Here is a 20,582-nt window from a genome sequence, read left to right as displayed (position 1 = left end):
CAGCTGCCCTGGGCTCTCCTCTCTGATCCTCTACCCAGTCAGAAGTATGTTACCCACGAAATATGCCTCCCACCCAGTTTAGCCATAAACTGTTTTTAAAAAATGTGAATTTAAAATGTGGTGAATTTAGTTCCTGACACTGCCCTCATATACTTCCGACTTACTTATGTATAAAATATTTTAATAGGTGTGCTTGTCTTGCCTACACTTCTTAAATTACCACCGTATTAGTCAAAGACTATAATCCTTGCCACACTTCCTCCAATTCTAATACCAGAGTCTTGGCCAGTATCTTAAACTTCACGGTGAATAAAGAAAACCAGTCTGTAATTTAAATATGCTTGACCTTCTGTGGGGAGCAAAGTAATCATAGCTTTGTCGTGCTCTGGTTTGGTTCACTGGGTGTAAAAACATGTGTGGATAAAATTGGGATAGACCCAAATTTCCCCCCATCCTTCAAACTAAACCCAGGCAAAGAGTTGTTCTGATCTGTTGTCTCTTTGGCTTGGGACTAAGCTTGCCAAAGGATTTCCCTGTTGGAGATGGTTTGCACCCCCAGTCTTGCCAATGTGACTTTGTAGCTTGCCCTCCTTACAGGACCTCCCCAAACTGGGTGCATTGGTTTTTATCTGTATGTTTATAAGAACTAGATGAAGCCAGCATCGTCCTGATACCAAAGCCTGGCAGAAACATAACCACAAAAGAGAATTTCAGACCAATATCCTTGATGAACATTGATGCAAAAATCCTCAATAAAATACTGGCAAACCGAATCCAGCAGCACATCAAAAAGCTTATCCACCATAATCAAGTGGGCTTCATCCCTGGGATGCAAGGCTGGTTCAACATACGCAAATCAATAAATGTAATCCAGCATATAAACAGAACCAAAGACAAAAACCACATGATTATCTCAATAGATGCAGAAAAGGCCTTTGACAAAATTCAACAACCCTTCATGCTAAAAACTCTCAATAAATTAGGTATTGATGGGATGTATCTCAAAATAATAACAGCTATCTATGACAAACCCACAGCCAATATCATACTGAATGGGCAAAAACTGGAAGCATTCCCTCTGAAAACTGGCACAAGACAGGGATGCCCTCTCTCACCACTCCTATTCAACATAGTGCTGGAAGTTCTGACCAGGGCAATCAGGCAGGAGAAGGAAATAAAGGGTATTCAATTAGGAAAAGAGGAAGTCAAATTGCCCCTATTTGCAGATGACATGATTGTATATCTAGAAAACCCCATTGTCTCAGCCCAAAATCTCCTTAAGCTGATTAGCAACTTCAGCAAAGTCTCAGGATACAAAATCAATGTACAAAAATCACAAGCATTCATGTACACCAATCACAGACAAACAGAGAGCCAAATCATGAGTGAACTCCCATTCACAATTGCTTCAAAGAGAATAAAATACCTAGGAATCCAACTTACAAGGGATGTGAAGGACCTCTTCAAGGAGAACTACAAACCACTGCTCAATGAAATAAAAGAGGATACAAACAAATGGAAGAACATTCCATGCTCATGGGTTGGAAGAATCAATATCTTGAAAATGGCCATACTGCCCAAGGTAATTTATAGATTCAATGCCCTCCCCATCAAGCTACCAATGACTTTCTTCAAAGAATTGGAGAAAACTACTTTAAAGTTCATATGGAACCAAAAAAGAGCCCACATCGCCAAGTCAATCCTGAGCCAAAAGAACAAAGCTGGAGGCATCACGCTACCTGACTTCAAACTATACTACAAGGCTACAGTAACCAAAACAGCATGGTACTGGTACCACAACAGAGACATAGATCAATGGAACAGAACAGAGCCCTCAGAAATGATGCCGCATATCTACAACTATCTGATCTTTGACAAACCTGACAAAAACAAGCAATGGGGAAAGGATTCCCTATTTAATAAATGGTGCTGGGAAAACTGGCTAGCCATATGTAGAAAGCTGAAACTGGATCCCTTCCTTACACCTTATACAAAAATTAATTCAAGATGGATTAAAGACTTAAATGTTAGACCTAAAACCATTAAAATCCTACAAGAAAGCCTAGGCAATACCATTCAGGACATAGGCGTGGGCAAGGACTTCATGTCTAAAACACCAAAAGCAATGGCAAGAAAAGCCAAAATAGACAAATGGGATCTAATTAAACTAAAGAGCTTCTGCACAGCAAAAGAAACTACCATCAGAGTGAACAGGCAACCTACAGAATGGGAGAAAATTTTTGCAACCTACTCACCTGACAAAGGGCTAATATCCAGAATCTACAATGAACTCAAACAAATTTACAAGAAAAAAGCAAACAACCCCATCAAAAAGTGGGCAAAGGACATGAACAGACACTTCTCAAAAGAAGACATTTAGGCAGCCAAAAAACACATGAAGAAATGCTCATCATCACTGGCCATCCGAGAAATGCAAATCAAAACCACAGTGAGATACCATCTCACACCAGTTAGAATGGCCATCATTAAAAAGTCAGGAAACAACAGGTGCTGGAGAGGATGTGGAGAAATAGGAACACTTTTACACTGTTGGTGGGACTGTAAACTAGTTCAACCATTGTGGAAGTCAGTGTGGCGATTCCTCAGGGATCTAGAACTAGAAATACCATTTGACCCAGCCTTCCCATTACTGGGTATATACCCAAAGGACTATAAATCATGCTGCTATAAAGACACATGCACACGTATGTTTATTGCGGCACTATTCACAATAGCAAAGAGTTGGAACCAACCCAAATGTCCAACAACAATAGACTGGATTAAGAAAATGTGGCACATATACACCATGGAATACTATGCAGCCATAAAAAATGATGAATTCATGTCCTTTGTAGGGACATGGATGAAATTGGAAAACATCATTCTCAGTAAACTATCGCAAGGACAAAAAACCAAACACCGCATGTTCTCACTCATAGGTGGGAATTGAACAATGAGAACTCATGGACACAGGAAGGGGAACATCACACTCCGGGGACTGTTGTGGGGTTGGGGGAGGGGGGAGGGACAGCATTAGGAGATACACCTAATGCTAAATGACGAGTTAATGGGTGCAGCACACCAACATGGCACATGGATACATATGTAACAAACCTGCACATTGTGCACATGTACCCTAAAACCTAAAGTATAATAATAAAAATAAAAATAAAAACAAACAAACAAAAAAAAGAACTAGAAGTCCCCTATCAGTTGTGCTAAGGCAAGTGGTGTTTGGCTGGCATGCTCTCTGCTAGCCTGGAAAATGTGAAATTCTCCCCAGAAGCAAAATCTTGTATGAATTGTTTCCCAGTTTTCCTCTCCACTTTGAAATCTACTTCAAAGTTATTACTTGGCTAAAGGGTTATGTTTTCCTTCCCTTGAGGTCTATAGGATTTGCCTCTGACGTGTGGCCGGGGCACAGGTTTTCCTTCTACTCTGTCATTTTTTATCTACATTACATATGAACATAATCATTCTCACCCCAAATATGAACCTAAACTTATAGGAAATTGTAAAAGCCTGTTTTACCTCCATTTAGTTTTTAAAGATGTTCAGCCCAAAAAAGAAATAATTAGTGTTCTATCTTGCTCTGATTATAATTTTAAGGATCAACGAACAGATAGCAAATGTATAACTGATGGGAAAATCTTTAAAGATAGGGATTTTTTAAAAAATTAGCTCAGAGTTTGGTTCTAGTTTGGGATAACACCAATAAACATAGTTCTACACACTTTATCCTGGGAATTTAACAATCTAACAGAGACCAATTACATCATGTATGATATCACAAAGCTTAGTATGTTCTCCATAGAAAATCAACAAATGTTTAAACTTATTATATGACATAGAGTCAACTTTATGTTGATACAGTAAATTGAAGGGCTGTACTTTGTGATCATCTCTTTTGGGAGAGAGAGAAGTTGAGTTGTACAGAGAGTGAGCGTGTGGCTCTGTTTACAGATAGCGGGAGAAGCCAGCTTCAAGGGCATGTCAACATTCATGATGATGTACTGGGTTAAGTTCAAATTTTTCCTGCATTACTGTGTAAAACACTGCCTGGCAACAGCTCAGCACAGAAATTATTTCTTTCCAGTCTATGATTCCTGTGGGCAGAAAAGAAAATTATGCATATGAATCCATTCCTATAGTTATCTTTCAATAATATCTAAAGCAGCAGCCAAGTGGTCTCTCTATTATCATTTACAGAAAATAGACTTGTCTTCCATTCAACTGTGCCAGGAACCCTAGATTTTTGTTTTCAGAATCAAGACTTTGAAGTAATGATAATAGCTACCATTTACAGAATATCTACTATATATCAGACATTCTGCAAGTTGCCTTACGTGAGTTTTTCCCTTTATTTGATTTTTAAAAATATTTATATAATTTTGTAAATTATTAACATAATACTTTTTTAACAAATCAAGTAAGACGGAGCTATATAAAGAAAAATTAGTTGATTTTTGCCAACATCTCCCTCTAACCCTATCCCACTGGTTGCCACTGTGAACCCTTCCATTTTTCCTGATGCTCACACTCAGTTGATATTTCAAATCCTCTCTTTATAAGGTTGGTGGCTTTATCCACATTTTATAGGGTAGAGAAAATAAAGCCCAAAAAGTTAGCCCTAAGAAACTGAACATTAACATAGATGTCTCTTTCTAGTCAACCACACTGTTTTCATTGGGATAAAGAAATCTGGATAATTAAGAAGCTCAAGGGAAAAGCAAAAGAAAGTGTTTATGAGACCATGAAGAAGCAACGCCTCCTCTTTGTTGCCAGTCTTTCCTGAGTCATAACCCATGTGGCCACAGCACTGTCACCTTCCTTCCTCCCAGCTCTGCCATTGGTGCAGGGGCAAGGCACAGCATCAGCGTCTCATCACCTGCAGGGTCCGTGCTCCTCCAGGGCTGGCTATTGAATAGCAATTTGATATTGACATAGCTTTGAGGTTCGGTATCTGGGAGGGGTTTTTGATAGCAAATTCTTCTCCACTCACCGGTTGTTTGCAAATAGACCTGTTCATCCAACATACACTCTGGATAGACTCTAATTATATCTGGGTATCTTTTTTGTTCATAATCATGCCCTATTAAAACAAACTGTAATGATGAATTTGTGAAGTATCTAAGCTAAAAGAACTATAAATGTGGACTTTTTAAGCCTGATTCTTCTCCTTTCACTTACATTTTGTTCTCAAATAAAAGGAAGGTTTTTCTTTGATTTTTAAATTTTTCAAATATATGAAAATGCTTCAAGACCTCATTTGAGTAATGAAAAGTATGGATGATCTTCATTTCCTGAAGAACAAGCATATTTTCCTACCTTGGTGGAGCAACTGGGTCCCCTCTTTTTAAACAAAGCAGTGTTTTTCTGAAGGCCCAGATATGGACACTCAGTCCATTGTGTAGTCTCATCCGGTTTGCTCTCCAGCCATGTGATGAAATCCGGTGCAACACCCGTATTCCATTGGCTTTCAAATGCAACCCGTTCACCTTTCCATAGGAATGCATGTGGAGCGTGCTTTCTTTTGACATGCTGTGCCTAGAACTCTTCTTTGGCCTTAGAGATGGAGGAAATCCACTGACACACCCAAGCCTGTACCCACTGGCCGTACTCTGACTGGTATTTACCCAGGGAACAATGCCTGCTGCCTAAAATCCTGCCTGTGATCTCATGAGCTAATCAGAGCCAGGTATGGTCAGTAGTCAGATGGAAGAACTCCAGAAAAAATAGTTCGGGCTGCCACAGGTCATCTCAGTGATTCGTTGGTAGTACTGCGCTCTCAGAAAGTAAGGATTCAGTGCCCCAGAGTGGTGCCTGTGAGCTTCATTTACCCCAAGGATCTTCTCTCTCTCTTTTTAACATTTTTTGTATTTTAAAATATATTTTGTTAGATATATTTGAGGTTTACAACATGATGTCACAGGATACAGATAGATAGTAAAATGGTTACTATAGAAAAGCAGATTAACATATGTATCATCTCACATAGTGACTATTTTTGTGTGTGGCAAGAGCAGCTAAAATTTACTTATTTAACAAAAATCTCTAAAACAGTACAACACAATTTTATTAACTCTAGTCCTCATGTTGGACATTAGATCTCTAGGCTTGTTCATCCTGCTGACGCTTTGCACCCTTGCACCTGCATCTCCCCACCTCTCCCCACTCCTCGCATCACCCCTGGTAACCACTGTTTTATTCTATCTACGTGTATATTTGACCTTTTTTGTTTTGGATTCTACATATAAGTGATCATATGATATTTTTCATTCAGTGTTTGGCTTATTTCACTTAGGATCTGCTTATTTATTTATTCATTTATTTATTATTTTTGAGACAGAGTCTCACTCTGTCTCCCAGGCTGGAGTGCAGTGGCACGATCTCTGCTCAATGCAACCTCCACCTCCCGGGTTCAAGGGATTCTTCTGCCTAAGCCTCCCAAGTAGCTGGGACTACAGGCCCGCGCCACCATGCCCAGCTACTTTTTGTATTATTAGTAGAGACAGGGTTTCACCATATTGGCCTGCTGGTCTCACACTCCTGACCTCGTGAGCCACACTCCTTGGCCTCCCAAAGTGCTGGAATTACAGGCATGAGCCACTGTGCCCAGCCAAGGATCTGCTTTTTTAATTAAACCTTTTAATAACTTTTTAAACAGAAATTTGATTCCATTTTCCATAACCATTATAGAATACTCTCATAGGTAAATATAAAAATTATCAGCATATCTCTTCATGTAAAAATCAAAGCAAAAAATATTTGTTAAGTCTCATCCCAATCCACTTATTCTTCCATGCTTTTCAGATTGGGTGCAGTCAATGAAGGTACAACCAGGAAAGTTAGAGTGCAATTTGGCCCACAATTGGTAACTAAATATGAAAACTGGAGTGAATCTAAATCATAAAAGGAAACTGAGCTAGTGGGTGACCTGCTGGGTTAGATAGTATTGGAATCATTTGGCTGATGATGCTAATCAGTTACCATTTTGTTTTTAAATGGAAGCCCCATAATCAAATAAGTTTAGTAAAATTCCATGTGTTTACAGAGATCTAGTCAAAATGATTCTATATTTTCCTATTTAAGCATCCTAGTGGAAGTCATGTTTTGCCTTTCTAATTAAATATTTGCTTACATATGTGTGAAACAATGTCCCTGAATGAAGAAAGAAAACACACTATCATACTATTACTTCTTATTTTTATAGGCAATTGAGTTCTGGTTTTCTTTATCCCAAGGCCTCCATTTGCCAGAAAAATATATTTGTACTATTATGCATCTGTTACTTGTATCAGTTGGATTGTCAAACTCTGAAACTCTTATTACCTATGTACAATAAGAATGAGTGTGTAAAGAACAACATTGGATGAGATGCAGAATTCTGCTTAAGCCATTTATCAGCAGCATTTTATCTCAGGCATGTTGCTTAACAATCTTTGGTTTCCTCACCTGAAAAATGAGATATCCCAGCTGCCCACCTTACAAGGTTGCTGAGAGAAGCAATCAGATATGTTAGGATGGCAGAACCACCAAGAGTGTAAAAGTACAGATTTGGAGTCCAAGGAACCTCAGTTGGAACTCTGTTGTTACCACTTACTCTGTAATCTTGGGTGAGTCACTTAACTTCTAAGTCTTAGTTTCCTTATCTGCCAAATAGGGGTCATGATAAGACATATCTCACACAGTTATTGAGAGGATTAAATGATACCATAAAGTACTGAGCACGTATGATAATGGCTAAAGGTGTTGAGCACTTCCTGTGTTCCAGCTACCTGATCACAAATACGAATGTGTTCTCTAGGCTGGAAAGCCCTGTAGAGGGGGAAGCCCAATTCATGTGCTTTTCCATTGCCAGCCTTTCTTCCCATATGGCCTTACTTCTACAGCCCACAGACTTGCCATATGCAGAGATCTTAGCCAGGGTACTCACTTTGAGGGATAAGGAAGAGGCCAATTTATAGGATTTACTGCTCCAGAGAGGAAAGCTCCTGGGTGAGGCACTACACCTGGAACAAGATCTCTACCCCAAGCATTGAATTTGGTTGGGTCTCAGAGGAAGCAGACCTGTTATCTTGCATTCTGCATGCATTTCTGGTGGACTTTATCACAAAGGTCTGGGACTCTGGGAAAAGGAAAAGACAGCCAGAAGGAACGAAGAAAAAAAAGCAGCTTTCTCTCCCTCAAATCAGATTCCACCTTTTGGTTGCCACTGCCTTCAACTAACAAAGAAATCACCTGTCATTTTATTGTTATAACTATTTTTATGATTGTCAGCATAATTGCCATTATCGTTAACACCTAAATGTATTGTGAATGCTTAGAATGGACTAAGTTGCTTACAATGGGCTAAGTTCATTGACTTCTTTCAACAATCTCAACAATCCTGTGAGGAAGATTTTTTTTTCTTTTTTTTTTGAGATAGGGTCTTGCTTTCACTCTGTCATCCAGGCTGGAGCCTGTCACTATGCAGTGACAGGATAACAGTTCACTGCAGCCTCACCTTCCAGGCCTCAAGTGATCCTCCTGCATCAGCCTCCTGAGTCAGCCTCCTGAGTAACTGGGATCACAGGCTTGCCACAGCGCCTGGCTAATTTTTTAAATTTTTATAGAGACTGGGGTCTTACTATGTTGCTCAGGCTGGTCTTGAACTCCTGGGCTCAAGCACTCCTCCTGCCTCCGCCTCCCAAAATGCTGAGATTACAGGTTTGAGCCACTGCAGAAGCCACCGACCTCAGGAAGATTCTATCATTATCCTTATGTAGAAATTAATAAAGTGAGAATTAATCGGAGAGGATAAAATACTTGCCAAAGTAGCAAGTGGTATTGCTGAGACTCAAACTTGGAACTGTCTAGCTCTGAGCTCCTATTTCCAGTTACTATGCTACTCTCCAATTAATTACTGACAACTAGAGTTTGAACTCAACAAAGCACTTGAGTTTAAAATGATGCATTACATTTGCTTATACACACACAGCACCCAAGCCAGTGAAAATCAGGAAACAGACAATTAGCAAATGCCACTTGAATATCTGTCAGCTCTCACCAAGATCTAGAAGAAATCTTCTCTTTTCAAGATGATGAGAAAGATGCTATCCAAATTAATCCTTAGTTTAGTCATCCTAATTCTAATGACTTAGCAAACTAAGATTTTTAAACAATAGAAACATCTCTATACCCATGTTTTTAGGGAAAGCCATTGTTATTTGCACTTTATTTTAGGGCCATTGGTTTCTCTGCTGCTCTAAAACTTAGATGGCCTTGCAGCTCCTCCTCCCTCATGCCCTCAAGACCTCAGAGGAGTGAGGATGGAGAAAAGGTTTAGGCTGGGTGCAGGGAGAACCTGTGTTAGTCGGGCAGCCTCACCTCTGTCCTGTTGCTCCCACCCCCAGGAAAGCTGTCCTCTCCTTCCCCCACCCCTAGACTGCCTTCCTTGAAGCAAGATAGCAGTACTTGGGCAGTTTACTCAGCACTTCCAGGGTCTTTCCGACAAAAATGAGTTTCTGCTCAGCTTGTCCTATCTCTTTTGAAAACCAAAAAATAATGATTTGGGGGTGAAAGTCAATGTGCTGAAACACAAAAAAATCTCATGTTGTCAAACAGAAAGTAAACTTTAACCTTCAGAAAATTTTTTGGTTTTCCTGTATGATATGTCTTATTGTTTTAAGATGTATTCTAACATGGTTTTTTCATATTACAAAGAAGGGTTTTCTTAAGCTTATTGTAATTGACTGTAATTAGTTCCCTTAAATTAATGGATGAAGTCGAGTGTAGAATTGTAGCTAGAGTCTCAAAACATTTATCAGCAAAAACTATAGGATTTACTATATAAACAAGCTCATTTAAATGTTTCACATTAATTACATAGGTATTATAAATGCAGACTGGAAGAAAAGCCTTGATGGGATTTGTTCTATTCTATTTTGCTGATGTAGCCTTCATTGCACATGATAAGAAAATACTTTTAGTCTGAAAGTGTGCCAGGCTGCCACAACCACTCTAACAACCTGCTTTAGCGAAATATCAAACAAATGTCATGTCAGTGTGTGCCTCATGGGTGGAAAAAAAAAAACAAAACACTGAACAGTTTCCCCTGTTAACTATTCAGTGAAAATATGAGAGAGATATCTTTTGTACAGTACCTTCAAAAAAGAAACAACCACTCATACATTTTTTTAAAACCCATGTGAATTGTAATTGTATTGTAATGAATTGTAAATCTCAGGGTAAACAGCAGTGAGCTCTTCAGCCAGCCTGGATTCTAGCAGTCAGGACATTTCAGCCTTGGGTAATCAATCAGGGGACTGCAAAGGAGTAATTTCAAGGTGGTAACCGAGTACTCCCAACACCATTTATGTATAATTTATCACAGCAGTGATACACACACTGATTGCATATCTGCTTGAGGATGTGCACAATCAACAGCTATTTATTTATGGCCGATTTATAACATAGTGCCAGCTTCAACCATTGAAGCAATTGAATCAAGACTGTAACATTAGTTTTAGGAAAACATAATTAGAAAAGTAAATACACTGGACTCAGGAGCCAAATATAAATTCCTTTTGGATAATGTATGGTTATGGATTACCAAACTATCTATATGGTTAATCTCCTTCATTAGTGTGAATAATCCAGAATTGGATCTAATTACTTACATGTTGAAAGTGATGATAGTTATTATATAACATCAGTTTCCCTAATCCTATCAAAATGGTTTGTTCTTTGCCAACAATCTTTTCTATAAAGCCCGTTTTTATGCGTGCAATTTTGTTTGCTTCTTGGGTTTGCTTATTTTAAAAAACACAGATCTAGGCATGATTATTCATATCTGGGGGGGAAAAGTCCCTAATAATACTGGCTTGAAGGGAAGTTAATACGGTAATTTACTGTATTCCACAGTCCCAAAGATGATCATTCTGGCTTTGCTTCTCTCTTCTGCAGCAACCATCCACTATGGGTTATGCAAGACAAATCATTAAGAAGGAAGGCTGGGGACTCCAGGGCCTCAACAAAGGATTAACTGCAACTTTGGGACGACATGGAGTTTTCAACATGGTTTATTTTGGCTTCTACCACAATGTCAAAAACATGATTCCTGTCAATAAGGTAACTATTTAATAAATTAAAATCCTGGAGGAAAAATCCTATCAGTGATGATAGTTCCATTCGTAGAATGTTTATCCTGTCCTGGTCACTGTGCTGGACACCTACATCTATTATCTAATTTGATCCTTACGTCTGCATTGAGTTCTGTTATCCCTGTTTCAAATCCAGAAGTGGAGGCTTAGAGAGATCAAGGCAATTGCCCAGGCTCACATAGTAAACAGTAAAGTTGAGGACAGAACCCAAGTCTGACACCAAAATTTATCTTCTTGAAGAAGCTATTGTTACACCTGAGTGCTTTGCCTTATTACTAAAAGGAATTTCTAGAAACTATATTATTACTTAATTTTTATCTCAGGAGCATAACTTTCTCAAGAAAGTTGAAAGCTTTGTATTTTAAAAAACTTTTGAACTCACAAGGAAAAATTGTTGGCCTAAAATTTAAATTTCACCTGGATATTAATTTTTAATCTAGGTTAATTAGGGTAGTTAGTCAATCAATTCTTCTAGAATCATTTGCTTTTGAGGCAAAATAACAATGATGATAATTATTATCATCATCTTCAATATTATTATTTTGAAATGAGAGTTTATAGGCTGGGTGCAGTGGCTCATGCCTGTAACTCCAGCACTTTGAGAGGCAAAGGCAGGAGGACTGCTTGATGCCAGGAGTTTTGAAACCAGCCTGGGCAACACAATGGGACCTCTCTCTACAAAAAATTAAAAAATTAACCAGGTGTGATGGTGTGCACTTACAGTGAAGCTACTCAGGAGGCTGAGGTGGGAGGAGCGCTTGAGCTCAGGAGTTCAAGACTGCAGTGAGCTATGATTGTGCCACTGCACTCCAGCCTGGCGACAGAGTAAGACCCTGTTTCTTTCTTTTTGTTTTCTTTCTTTTTTTTCCCTTCTTTTTTTTCCCTGTTTCCTTTTTTTTTTTCTTTTCTTTTCTTTTTTTTTCTTGGAGACAGAGTTTCACTCTTGTCACCCAGGCTGGAGTACAGTGGCGCAATCTCAGTTCACTGCAACCTCCGCCTCCGGGGTTCAAGCAATTCTCCTGCCTCAGCCTCCCGAGTAGCTGAGATTACAGGTGCCTGCCACCACACCCAGCTAATTTTTTTTTGCATTTTGGCACCACGTTGGCCGGGCTGGTCTCAAACTCCTGACCTCAGGTGACCCACCCGCCTCGGCCTCCCGAAGTGCCAGGATTACAGGCGTGAGCCACCATGCCCAGCCAAGTAAGAACCTATTTCTAAATAATAATAATCATAATAATAACTTTTTTTAATCGTAACTTACAGATGCGAACAGCCTTTTTCAACTTCTGCAATATAAAAGTAGCACAGGATGTGCTTTTAAGCCATAGTATCACAGAATTTTTCCCTACCATCACATTGCTTGCTTGCAATTAAAATTACAGTCCTGGATGTACCAGTTGGGGTAGCATTTTTCACGAGCAGGCAGTTTCCCTTAGGGGTCCAGTTCTTCATTTTTTTTGTAGAAAAGTACTGAAGGACTTTTTTTAAATCATAAAACTATTTCTAGTATGGCTAACCAGACTCTTCAGTAAAGTTCGTTGTGCCTGTCTTTGCCCAGCTATCCCCATTCTAGTAAAGGCCAGGACTTTTCTCAAATAACAGCTGAATCTACACCATATGTTCCACATTAACCACCTGTTGGCATTGCTTCACTTCCCTAACCAAAGTTGTTAACCAGGTTTCACTGTATTTGGAAATCTCACTTACTGAGTAGAAGCTTATTTTTTTTGGTCTGAAATCCCTGATTGGCCACAGTGTATATAGACCCCCCTAGTGACTGACAATTCTGACTCCAGGGACCCTCAGAGCTCTTCTCTTGTCAAGATATAGAAAATGAGTGCAATAAACACTTTGGTTCTGGATGACACGAAGGAGCTCTCAATACACTGAGATTTTTTTAGAGGAACCTGCTAAATAATTTGTAAGGCCCAGAACAGAATGAACATGCAGAGCCCTTTGTTCAGAAATTATTAAGAATTTCAAGACAGTGACAGTAGAGCATTAAATCAATCATGGGGCTCATCTCTTCTAAATGCAGGCCCCACACGACAACACTGTCACACACCCATGAAACCAACTCTGTTTTTCAGACTGTAAGACAACCACTCTACAAAAATACAAAAATTAGCCAGGCATCGTGGCACATGCCTGTAATCCCAGCTACTCGGGAGGCTGAGGCAGGAGAGTTGCTTGAACTTGGGAGGTGGAGGTTGCAGGGAGCCGAGATGGCGCCACTGCTCTCCAGCCTGGGCAACAGAGCGAGGCTCCATCTCAAAAAAAAAAAAAAAAAAAAAAAGATCAATCAGATATATGTATGTTCATACGCTAAAAAAGAAAATCCACAAGTACAAACTTTATTCTACAATTAATCAATACACTTAAGTTATTAAATGTTCTGAATTGTTTAAAAAAAAAAAACAAAAACCTAAGCTGGCACAGTGACTCAAGCCTGTAATCCCAGCACTTCCGGAGGCTGAGTCAGGAGGATTGCTTGAGGCCAAGAGTTGAGACAGGCCTGGAGAACATAGTGAGACCTCATCTCTACAAAAAAAAAAATTAATGTTAGCCAGGTGTGATTGTGTACATCTGTAGTCCCAACTACTCTGCAGGCTGAGGCAAGAGGATTGCTTGAGGCTAAGAGTTCAAGACCACCAGCCTGGGCAACATAGTGAGACCCTGTCTCTACAAAATTTTAAAAATTAGCCAGGTGCTGTGGTGAGTGCTTGTGGTCCTAGCTGCCTGCAAGGCTGAGGTGGAAAGATTGCTTGAGCCTGGAAGGGCAAGACTGCAGTGAACCATGACCATGGCACTGCACTCCAGCCTGGGTGACAGGGCAAGATCTTGTTTTAAAAAAAAAAAAAATGTTGGCATGTGTCTGCCCAATTTTTTCTAATGATATTCAGTGAAATGTCAACCAGCACTCTTCCAAACAAATTGTCTATTAGATAGCACTTCCCAAATCTAGATTATACTAGGAAATAAGTCATTCATTTATTAATCAGGACCCTGAAAACTACCTTCTAAATCTTTAAATAAAAGATACATTTTGTTCATCATAGTTTTATAATTAATTTTTTATGTTGTTATAAGTTTTACCAAGCTGAGAAGCTGTGACTAGAATACCTCATTTCCTCACTCCCATCCAAAGTATCCTACAATAGGGAGTTTAGTGAAATATGATTTGTCATTATTTTATTTTATTTTCATTTACTTAGTTTTTTTGAAACAGTGTTTCAGTGGAGCCTCCGTCTCTTGGGCTCAAGTGATCCTCCCACCTCAGACTTCTGAGTAGCTGGCACTACAGACATGCACCACTACACTCAGCTAATATTTTTGTTTTTCTGTAGAAATTGGGATCTCCCTTTGTTGTCCAGGCTAGTCTTGAACTCCTGTGCTTCAGTGATCCTCCCACCTCAGCCTTCCAAAGTGCTAGGATTATGGGCATGAGCAACCATGCCTGGCTTTCATTATTTTAAAAAGTGAAAGTTGAATAAGTTCCACTGCAATCTTCTCTGTACAGTAGTGTTGCACCACTGAAGAATGCTAATGCATTGCTTTCTATATATTCGACTACTAACAATTTTAAATCACAGACTTCCTTTGACAGTGCTAAAATGTGCCATGTGGCCCAGAATTTCATTTCCAAGCTTTAGCCTCCAAGCTAAAAGCACTGATTCCTTTGCCAAATGAATTCTCTATTAGATAGCACTTCCCATGCTCAGATTATACTAGTAAATATATACTAGATTGTACTAGTAAATAAGTAATTCATTTTTTAATCAGGACCCCGATTTAATGATCTAGGCACTGGGGCTCCCTAGGTTGGGGGCTGGGAGGAATGCTGTGCATAAAATACGGGGTCAACAGGTCTGAGTGTGACTCCTGGCTTTCAGTCATCATTGAACCCATATTTATTGAGTGTCTAACATGTGCCAAGCCCTGTGCCAAGCACCAGGAGATGCAATAATGAGAAGCTGTCCCAGTGCTTACAAGGCAATGGAGGTAACGGACAAAAACAAGTAAACAAACTCACATTTAGGAGCAGTAAAGGAGAAATTCCCCCAGTATAAACCTGATGGTCAGGGAAGGCTTCCCTGAGGAAGTGGCATTTGAGCTGAAGAATGAGTTAGAAATTAGCAAGGCACAGCAAATGGGCAAAAGCATTCCAGACACATGGAACATCTAGCGCAAAGGCTCTAGGAGGGAGAGAGCTGGGTACCTTGGATAAAATGAAAAATAGCCCAAGTGATGAAAGCAAAAAGGTGAAGGCAAGAATGTGGCTAGAGAAACACAAGGGGATCAGATCATACTGGCCCTTGTAGGCCACACTAAGGATTCTTATCTTCATCTAAGATTCTTATCTTCATCATTTGGAAGCTGACAAATGATTTTAAGCAGAGGAACAGCCCAATGACTGGCTGCAGTGATGACTCTGGATGGGGTGGGGATGGGAGGGGAAAGGCAGAATGTACACATGGAAATGATTGCAATACAAAGTGGTGGGGTCTTGGACTATAGCGTCCATGGGGGAGACAGGGAGAAGTGGGCTGATTTGAGAAGTATTCCAAAGGCAGAATCTGCAGGATGTGGTGATGGACCGTATGTGCATGTTGAGAAAAGTAGGGGGTTCGGAAGGATGCCTAGGTTTTTGGCTTGAGCAACTGAAACAACCGTGGCACCATTCACTGGGAAAGAAAACCACTGAAAGAGGAATGGGCTTATGGAGGAATATTATGGGCTCTGCCTGGAAACTGAGTCTAACTAACTGCATTTGGGACTGAAAAGTGCCGACGTTAAGTCCGTTGGTTGGATGTGGGTCCTGTGGCTTGTGAGGAAAAAGCTGAGCTGGAGATAGATGTTTAGAAGTCATCAGTCTACCTCAATGAGAAGTGAAGTCTTGTCCCTTACTGGTGGAATGACCTTGAGCCCATCACTTCACTGCTCAGAGCTTCAGTTTTTTGACTCTGTAAATTGAAAGACAATGTTTTTCTATCTGACAAGATTGTTTTGAAGATTGAAACAAATAATATGCAAAGTAATTTGTGAATGTTAAGGTGGCATAAAAGTGTGAAGTGAGATGGTCCCGATGATGTGATGAGGGAAGGAGTAGTGGAGCTCGTTAGTATGCAGAATTGCAGGAGGAATTTTTTCCCCGAACTATTCCTTGTGTACTTAAATGAACACTGGTGGGTGTTTTGTTTTGTTTTTTTCCTGGCCTAGAACAAAGTCATTGATTTTATGTGTTCTGTAATCTAAGCCTGATTCAAAACTGGGAAACCAGTATTCTTTAAATTTAAACCATAATAAATCAATCCTTTGTGAAGGGGAAGGTATGATAATCATTAAAACATGTTGAAGAACGTCATCAAGTTGTTATAAACCCTGATGAGGAGGTGGTGTTCCCTGAAGGCCTTATTCCGTCTTTGCTGTAGGCTGTCTCTGGCCTTTCACTTTGGACAGTTTGTTTACAGGGTTATTGTTTCAATTCCCGTACCCAGCAATTGGTCATTCTGTTGTTCCAAGGAAATCTGGGATTTCACGAACTCTGACTGGCATGGGATAATTCTAGATTTTTCTTTAATTGAAAAAAATCTATAAATGTCTTACAGTGTTTTTCATCTTCAAAGTACTTGGTTTTACAAGAAACTTTTCATAATGTTTTTCTCTGGGGAGTGGAAATGGGGAATTGTATGTGAGAGAGAGAGACAGAGACAGAGGCAGAGACAGAGAGAGATTCAGTGGGAGCAGTGGTGGAGGGAAAGTATTTATTCTTCATATTAATACCATTCTAAGCTGTTGAGAGCTTTTACATTTTGTATGCAGTAACTTTATAATAGGAAGTAAATCACCGAAAAAGGTAGCAGAACCTCATAAAATAGATCACCTAGTTTATATTTTCACATTTACTTAATTCTAAGGCTATGTTTGCAGAGGTAAAATAGGAACTTAAAACAGTAAGCCGCCGGGCACGGTGGCTCACACCTGTAATCCCAGCACTTTGGGAGGCTGAGGCGAGTGGATCACGAGGTCAGGAGATTGAGACGATCCTGATTAACACAGTGAAGCCCCATCTCTACTAAAAATACAAAAAAAAAAAAAATTAGCCAGGCATGGTGGCGGGCACCAGTAGTCCCAGCTACTTGGGAGGCTAAGGCAGGAGAATGGTGTGAACCTGGGAGGTGGAGCTTGCAGTGAGCAGAGATTGCGCCACTGCACTCCAGCCTGGGCGACAGAGCGAGATCCGTCTCAAAAAAAAAAAAAAAAAAAAAAAAAACAGTAAGCCCCGGTAACTCAGGTCAGCTATCCAACCTTGAAGTTCTTGACTTTTTAACTCTTCAGATTAGTGATCTACAGTACATACATTTTTTAAGTTATCACAGAAAAATATCCCGGCTTTCTGTGCCACTTTATGCTATTCAAATCATTTTTATAGACTCCATGATTTTGCCTGATCCTTGTCACAATAACTGCCATTTTCAGATAAGGAAACCTAACAGGAAGTTACGGCCCAGAGATGAGTTACTGAAGTAATTCACCTGAAGCCATGTGGCAGGGGTGGGGAAAGAACCAGAGAACGGAGCTTTTCGACCATATCGTGTAATGCTTTCACTCTACATTTTACCTTGGTTTTTTGTTTGTTTGTTGTTGTTTTTGTTTTTGTTTTTTGAGACGGAGTCTCGCTCTGTTGCCCAGGCTGGAGTGCAGTGGTGCGATCTTGGCTCACTGCAACCTCCGCCTCCTGGGTTCAAGCAATTCTCCTGCCTCAGCCTCCTGAGTAGGTGGGACTACAGGTGCACACCAACATGCCTGGCTAATTTTTATATTTTTAGTAGAGACAGGGTTTCACCGTGTTGGTCAAGCTGGTCTCGAACTCCTGACCTCATGATCCACCCGCCTCACCCTCCCAAAATGCTGGGATTGCAGGCATTAGCCACCACACCCAGTCTTACCTTGTATTTTGTCACACATAAATTATCTCTTTAAAAGTGGTCACTAAAATTTAAATAAATGAAGTGTCTGAAATGTCCAGATAATGTAACCGGATTCTCTGGATTCTCTTTTTGCCATGTTCAGACCCATAACCTTGTCCTCCCTTTCGTATCCTCTGTCTGTAATCCATAGAAACACTGAATTATGAGACACGGCCGTGGAAGAACGGGTCATTACCAGTTTGAAAATGATGCCCTATGTTATGTTCTTTCAGATTTATTTTTAGGAGCTAGCTGTTCCTATTGAATGGTGAATAAGTGACTACACTAGAGGAAAGACTGCTTTGGATATTGACTGACCATGCAATTCACTTAATGGAGGCATTCATTTACATCTTGTAGTAAATGGAATGGGGTGTCAGGATAAAGAATTATCCTTTCTCCCCAGAAAAAGGCCATCACTTCTCAAAGTAAAGCCCACCAGAAACAGATACTGATTAACTTAAATGCTGACATCTTTTTCGAATATCTGTGGGAATAAACTCTCATTGCAAAAACAGTTTCTTTCATTACCATTCCAAGTTGAGGATGTTTAGAGTATATTATTTGTGATGTTGACATGCAAATAAAAATCATTAAAATATTACATGTCGTGAGTAATTTTGTCTTCTAGTTCCATATTTACTTCTTTTCATATGTTTCCATAAATAAAATAATAGTGGAAACAGCTGTCTAAAGCTAATGGCTGTCAACAGTATTAAATGGTGCTTTCAGTTTGCATCCTAATTAAGGATGTTTGCAGGTTATTTTGCAAAAAACAATAGACCTTTTGTGTTGAATTTTGCCATGATATAAATTACATGTGTGGGTTAGAACTATTTTAAAAGAGAACAATTTTTCAAATGTTCAATCTTTCTTATTTAATAAACCATTTAGACCTGTCCCTGTGGTCATTCACTACAGACAGCATTAAGTCAAACATATTTATTTTCTTCCAAGGTAAATTCTGTAGAATGTCTGAGGGTGGTGCCAGACCCACTTCAGTTTATCAGAAGAAATGTGGAAATGTGTTAGTTTCATGATTGAGAGCTACATCCTCCCCTAAGGTGTGCACTGAGCTGAATGAAAAATGCACCTTTGGGTTCAAAGGGAGAACTTAGACAGAGCTGTTTGTATTTTGAAAAGAAGAATCTCAATAGAATTAGAGCATAGTATGATTTAATTTATGACCATTTAATTTTCTGATTCTTACTCCATCATTAGTCTTACCAATCATCCGGTAATGGGAAGGGCAGGAACATTAAAGTTTCATTAAGAACAACTCTCCTTTCTAGAAACCACTGGGGGAAAACTACAAGTACCTATTATCTATAAAATTCCAGGATATGTGACAATATTCTGTGGTAAAAAGGGGTATCTTTCATTGGCAGTTTGCACAGACTCCCTAGTGGGGATGTGTAGGGGGGAGGGGGGATGGGAGAGGGCAGAGAGCAGAGAGCCAGGGGTTCAGATACTTCCTTAAATAAATTTCAGGCCAGTCAGACACTCCCCAAGTGGATGGAAATGAGGTGCAAGTAGCTTTAGGTTCTCAGTGGGTCTATTCTATTCATTCATTCCAAAAGTATTCACGGTGCATCTACTGTATGTTGGGCACCCCCTTAGGAAGCATCAGCACTGCTCCTCCCTTAATGACATTTACAGTCTAATAGAGGAGACACAATAAACAAATCATTGCACAAGGAGCTGAATCATTCCAATTGTGTTAAGTGCCATGCAAGATAACTATCAAGCTGTGAGAATTTATAAACAAGGATTCTAATGTAGACCCATGATGGGGCAGGGAGATGGTGTAGGGAAGTCCGTTTTCTTTTTTTTTTTTTTTTTTTTTTTTTTGTAGAGACAGAATCTCCCTGTGTTGCTCAGACTGATCTCCAACTCCTGGGCTCAAGTGATCCTCCTGCCTCAGCCTACCAAAGTGCTGGGATTACAGGGATGAGCCACTGAGCCTGGCTAGAAAGGTCTTTTTTGGAAACAATGTTTGGGCTTGGGCTGAAGGATGAGGACAACCCACGCCAACCTGAAGAGGTTGAATGAACCAGGCAGAAAGAACAGGAATGTGACTATCCTGAAGCAGAAAGAAACTCAGGGACCCCAGAGAAGATTAAGAATGAGTGTTGCTGGTGCATGGAGAACCAGTAGAGAAGGAGAAATGGAGGCTGCAGAGGTTAGCTTGACCAGAATGTTTTAGGCACATAATATAAAGGCAACTTGCTCCCCTTTAATTATTTAACTGGGGGGCATATGGAACAGACATATTACATAAGTGGAACTAAATGGGCATGGGAAAGTTTCATGTATGGAATTTCAGAGGTATAATCTCATTGAACTAGCTTGGTTCAAAGACTTCTTCTTGATTATCTCCCCACCTCCATGTTGAAGCATCTCAGTGTGCCCTCCCTCTGGTTTCTCAATCTCTAGAGTTTTGTTTTGGGAACCTGGCTTGTTAGTT

General features: G+C 39.9%; 1 protein-coding gene across 2 annotated transcripts in view; it reads left to right on the top strand.

Annotated features, from left to right (window-relative positions):
* Window positions 1–20,582, top strand: part of SLC25A21 (solute carrier family 25 member 21) — a 511,294-nt gene that overhangs the window by 458,652 nt on the left and 32,060 nt on the right. For both annotated transcript variants that reach the window (XM_030813695.1, XM_030813699.1), the window contains exon 7: window positions 10,948–11,112. In XM_030813695.1, coding sequence (XP_030669555.1) covers window positions 10,948–11,112 — 165 coding nt within the window. The remainder of the gene's footprint in view (window positions 1–10,947; window positions 11,113–20,582) is intronic.

This window comes from Nomascus leucogenys, chromosome 1a, assembly GCF_006542625.1.
Source record: "Nomascus leucogenys isolate Asia chromosome 1a, Asia_NLE_v1, whole genome shotgun sequence".
Classification (NCBI taxonomy): Eukaryota; Metazoa; Chordata; class Mammalia; order Primates; family Hylobatidae; genus Nomascus; species Nomascus leucogenys.
The sequence above is the reverse complement of the archived record's forward strand: the minus strand, read 5'-3'. Positions and strand labels throughout refer to the sequence as shown.